We start from the raw sequence: 5,216 nt of genomic DNA, 5'->3' as shown, positions 1-5,216 counted from the left end.
ATGGAAAGAGAGTAACGCGTGCCGTAGTACGTCTGTCCTTGTTCAATCGATACTATGCAACATTCAAACATTTTTCACAGCCAAATTATTAATCCGAACGACTTCTTTCCTGTTTTAGTCGAAAACATAGTAAATGAGGAAGATGCTGAATTAATTTCAGATTTTTCCCATCAAAAATGAGCCTGTACGACCGAAACTCATGAAACATTACTTTTGTCTCTTCTCTCTTTCCCTCCCAGGCACACGACGCACGGTGAACGTGAATCTGCTACTCGACTCGCTAGCGACGGGGAAAGAAGGAAGAGGCAAAAGCAATATTTATGATTTCGACTCGTACAGACACATTTTTCATGAGAAAAATCTGAAATTAATATAGCGTGTTCCTCATTAACCATATTTTCGACTAAAACAAGAAAGAAGACGCTCGGATTAATAGTTTAGCTATAAAAAATGTTTGAATGTTATTCATCGTTGGTTGAAGAAAGATAAACGAACTATTTGATGCCTCGCTGTGATTTTTAGTAACAATTGAATAAATCTTCAAGAAAATAAGCATTTATTTTAAAGTAGATGTTATTTTCTACATCTACGATCTTAAATTCATATTTTCATCAATTTTGAGAGATCAGCTGCTGTTGGAAAGAGAGTAACGCGTGCCGTAGTTCGTCTGTCCTTGTCCAATCGACACTTTGTAACATTCAAACATTTTTCACAGCCAAACTATTAATCCGACCAACTTTTTTCCTGTTTTAGTCGAAAATATAGTAAATGAGGAAGATGCTGAATTAATTTCAGATTTTTCCCATCAAAAATGAGCCTGTACGATCGAAACTCATAAAACATTACTTTTGTCTCTTCTCTCTTTCCCTCTCAGGCACACGACGCACGGTGAACGTGAATCTGCTACTAGACTAGCCTTTGAGGGGGGGAAAGAAGGGAGAGGCAAAAGCAATATTTATGATTTCGACTCGTACAGACACATTTTTCATGAGAAAAATCTGAAATTAATATAGCGTGTTCCTCATTAACCATATTTGCGACTAAAACAAGAAAGAAGACGCTCGGATTAATAGTTTAGCTATAAAAAATGTTTGAATGTTATTCATCGTTGGTTGAAGAAAGATAAACGAACTATTTGATGCCTCGCTGTGTTTCCTGGTAAAAATCGAAGAAATGTTCAAGAAAATAAGCATTTATTTTAAAGTAGATGTTATTTTCTCTATCTACGATCCTAAATTCATATATTTATCAATTTTGAGAGATCAGCTGATGATGGAAAGAGAGTAACGCGTGCCGTAGTACGTCTGTCCTTGTTCAATCGATACTATGCAACATTCAAACATTTTTCACAGCCAAATTATTAATCCGAACGACTTCTTTCCTGTTTTAGTCGAAAACATAGTAAATGAGGAAGATGCTGAATTAATTTCAGATTTTTCCCATCAAAAATGAGCCTGTACGACCGAAACTCATGAAACATTACTTTTGTCTCTTCTCTCTTTCCCTCCCAGGCACACGACGCACGGTGAACGTGAATCTGCTACTCGACTCGCTAGCGACGGGGAAAGAAGGAAGAGGCAAAAGCAATATTTATGATTTCGACTCGTACAGACACATTTTTCATGAGAAAAATCTGAAATTAATATAGCGTGTTCCTCATTAACCATATTTTCGACTAAAACAAGAAAGAAGACGCTCGGATTAATAGTTTAGCTATAAAAAATGTTTGAATGTTATTCATCGTTGGTTGAAGAAAGATAAACGAACTATTTGATGCCTCGCTGTGATTTTTAGTAACAATTGAATAAATCTTCAAGAAAATAAGCATTTATTTTAAAGTAGATGTTATTTTCTACATCTACGATCTTAAATTCATATTTTCATCAATTTTGAGAGATCAGCTGCTGTTGGAAAGAGAGTAACGCGTGCCGTAGTTCGTCTGTCCTTGTCCAATCGACACTTTGTAACATTCAAACATTTTTCACAGCCAAACTATTAATCCGACCAACTTTTTTCCTGTTTTAGTCGAAAATATAGTAAATGAGGAAGATGCTGAATTAATTTCAGATTTTTCCCATCAAAAATGAGCCTGTACGATCGAAACTCATAAAACATTACTTTTGTCTCTTCTCTCTTTCCCTCTCAGGCACACGACGCACGGTGAACGTGAATCTGCTACTAGACTAGCCTTTGAGGGGGGGAAAGAAGGGAGAGGCAAAAGCAATATTTATGATTTCGACTCGTACAGACACATTTTTCATGAGAAAAATCTGAAATTAATATAGCGTGTTCCTCATTAACCATATTTGCGACTAAAACAAGAAAGAAGACGCTCGGATTAATAGTTTAGCTATAAAAAATGTTTGAATGTTATTCATCGTTGGTTGAAGAAAGATAAACGAACTATTTGATGCCTCGCTGTGTTTCCTGGTAAAAATCGAAGAAATGTTCAAGAAAATAAGCATTTATTTTAAAGTAGATGTTATTTTCTCTATCTACGATCCTAAATTCATATATTTATCAATTTTGAGAGATCAGCTGATGATGGAAAGAGAGTAACGCGTGCCGTAGTACGTCTGTCCTTGTTCAATCGATACTATGCAACATTCAAACATTTTTCACAGCCAAATTATTAATCCGAACGACTTCTTTCCTGTTTTAGTCGAAAACATAGTAAATGAGGAAGATGCTGAATTAATTTCAGATTTTTCCCATCAAAAATGAGCCTGTACGACCGAAACTCATGAAACATTACTTTTGTCTCTTCTCTCTTTCCCTCCCAGGCACACGACGCACGGTGAACGTGAATCTGCTACTAGACTAGCCTTTGAGGGGGGGAAAGAAGGGAGAGGCAAAAGCAATATTTATGATTTCGACTCGTACAGACACATTTTTCATGAGAAAAATCTGAAATTAATATAGCGTGTTCCTCATTAACCATATTTGCGACTAAAACAAGAAAGAAGACGCTCGGATTAATAGTTTAGCTATAAAAAATGTTTGAATGTTATTCATCGTTGGTTGACGAAGGACAGACGGATCTCCTGCATGTTTTCCTTATTACCTGCAAAAGAAGCTTTGAAGGTTTTGAAATTAAGAGTCAATTAATTTAAAATATACAATGTTTTATTTATCTGTACATTTGATAATTAGGAATAAAGGGGTAATAGTTGCTAACGGGGGGGGGCATCCCATAAACTAAATTGGGGGGCTGCATGAATGTAGGGGGGGTGTTATAGCACATGGGGTAATGTGGCTGTTGCTGCTGCTGGTAGTGGTGGTGGTGGTGGACTGCCGTTGGCTGCGGTGGAGGCTGGACCTCCATGGATTGGAGTGAGAAGCTCCTCATCTGTAAATAGTCAGATCGTTAGAATATGTTTCAATAAATAATGAAATTGAGTGATTTTTTTACTTACAGCTACGTTGGAGGTTTTTTTGGCGCGGCGGCTCTTCTTTTCGGCTGCCCCAGCAGCGGCGGCGGCAGCGGCCAATCTTTTAGACCGCCCTTGGCGGTATTTTTGCCTCTTGAGGCGAGCTTTCTCCTGAAAATTGAAATTTTAATTTAAAAAAAGAATTAATTTAAATAAATATAACACAAAATGGTAGGTACTCACTTTTTCCTCCGGATTCTTAGTCCTGGATGGTCCAGGTGCAGCGGCGGCTTGTGGCAGAGGTGCAGCGGCGGCTTGTGGCGGAGGTGCAGCGGCGGCTTGTGGCGGAGGTGCAGCGGCGGCTTGTGGCGGAGGTGCAGCGGCGGCTTGTGGCGGAGGTGCAGCGGCGGCTTGTGGCGGAGGTGCAGCGGCGGCTTGTGACGGAGGTGCAGCGGCGGCTTGTGGCGGAGGTGTAGCGACGGCTTGTGGCGGAGGTGCAGCGGCGGCTTGTGGCGGAGGTGCAGCGGCGTCGGCGATGGCTTGTGGTGGTGGTGGAGGTGGCACCCATTGCACCCACCTGGTAGATGGCAGCGGAGGCGAGGCCTTTTTAGGCCCTCTCCGCGACCCAGTCGTGGCCGAAGTGGAATTCTTCGGCGATGGTAAGGGGGGAAACTCCTTACTTCTTGAGGGGGTCCTCGAGCGTCGCGTATTCTGAAAAAAAACAATATCATTTGTAGTAAATAACGACGATGGCAATAATATGTACAATCTTCGAAGAGTCGCTTTTGTGTTTCGAAGTTCGCTGTGAATGTAAACATTATGTTAGATATTGTTTACATTCACAGCGTAACTGAAACCACATTTGCGACTCTTTGAAGGTTGTACATATTATTGCCATTACATGGATATAAAATTTTAATAATTAATATAACTAAATCCGAAATCGGACGATGCTTTTTCTCGTACTGAATTGCTTGCTGAATTTAGAATGGTGACTGCTGATTGGATATTTGCATTATTATAACCAATCAGTAAACAACATTTTAATTCATCAAGTAATCCAGCACGAGAAAAAGTATGGTCTGATTTCGGCTTTGTGTAAAATATGTTCATTGTTTCATTCTGTCTTTTGTACAGCTTCTTATATCTATTCTTTGCATACTTATTACAAGTCTACAAAAATTAGATATAAGAAGTTGTAAAAAGGACAGAAATATATGAAACACTGAATATATTTTATAACACTTTTTTCTTATTTTCAGGTTTTTATTTACAGCTACTTCACTCGCGGAATAAGAATTATAAAGAACACTTACCATTTTCTTTGCACTTCCTTCCGACATTGATGATGGACTCGATTGCACACACGATCCTCTCACTGGTGTGATTCAAACGGAACTAATAATGCTCTTCACCGCAGGTGGGAGGGGGGGCGTTCATCGGTTACCCAATATTACCCATAATTCGCGATTTCCCTATAATGTCTACAGTGGTGACAACTTCAATTGTGTGTGGTATGCGTGCGTGACGTAGACGTGATTTAAAAGTCTTTCAGTGCAGTGTGCAGTTTTATTTAAAAAGTGATTTTGTGAGTGAATAATTCTATTTAGTGGTTCCTGGTTAGATTGGCGTAATAGGTGAGTAATTACTCCATTTTTTCTTTATGTTTTCATTTCTCTCTATCTTTTTCTCTCTTATTTTAATATATTTTTCCATGACAGTAGCTCTTCTGTCACCAGCTATTCCTCCTCCTCATTTCATACCTGCAATCTTTCATTATTTTCAGTGCCCTCTCATTCTTTTTCTCATTATAATACTCGCTCTCTCTCTCACTCACTCACCCTC

The 5,216-nt window shown here is 39.1% G+C and overlaps 1 protein-coding gene across 1 annotated transcript; it reads right to left on the bottom strand.

Annotated features, from left to right (window-relative positions):
- Window positions 1–3,130: 3,130 nt before the first annotated feature.
- On the bottom strand, window positions 3,131–4,820 carry LOC136785804 (testis-specific gene A8 protein-like). The gene is made up of 4 exons (XM_066747085.1): window positions 4,688–4,820; window positions 3,615–4,082; window positions 3,417–3,542; window positions 3,131–3,349 (listed from the first exon to the last, which is right to left on the bottom strand). Exons 1-4 carry the CDS (start codon window positions 4,712–4,714, stop codon window positions 3,131–3,133), a joined length of 840 nt encoding a protein of 279 aa, XP_066603182.1. The 5' UTR covers window positions 4,715–4,820.
- Between the last annotated feature and the right edge of the window lie 396 nt (window positions 4,821–5,216).

This window comes from Prorops nasuta, unplaced genomic scaffold (genome assembly GCF_024137725.1).
Source record: "Prorops nasuta isolate Cenicafe-Biocafe unplaced genomic scaffold, Cenicafe_Pnas_1.2 PNAS00003, whole genome shotgun sequence".
Lineage (NCBI taxonomy): Eukaryota > Metazoa > Arthropoda > Insecta > Hymenoptera > Bethylidae > Prorops > Prorops nasuta.
The sequence above is the reverse complement of the archived record's forward strand: the minus strand, read 5'-3'. Positions and strand labels throughout refer to the sequence as shown.

What these genes read in the sequence shown, in the direction of transcription:
- LOC136785804 (XM_066747085.1), bottom strand. Translation starts at nt 4,714, where the DNA reads ATGTCGGAAGGAAGTGCAAAGAAAATG. An exon ending in AAGGAAGTGCAAAGAAAATG is followed by an intron (nt 4,083 to 4,687) that starts GTAAGTGTTCTT and finishes GTTTTTTTTCAG; the next exon opens with AATACGCGACGCTCGAGGAC. An exon ending in AAAAAACCTCCAACGTAGCT is followed by an intron (nt 3,350 to 3,416) that starts GTAAGTAAAAAA and finishes GACTATTTACAG; the next exon opens with ATGAGGAGCTTCTCACTCCA.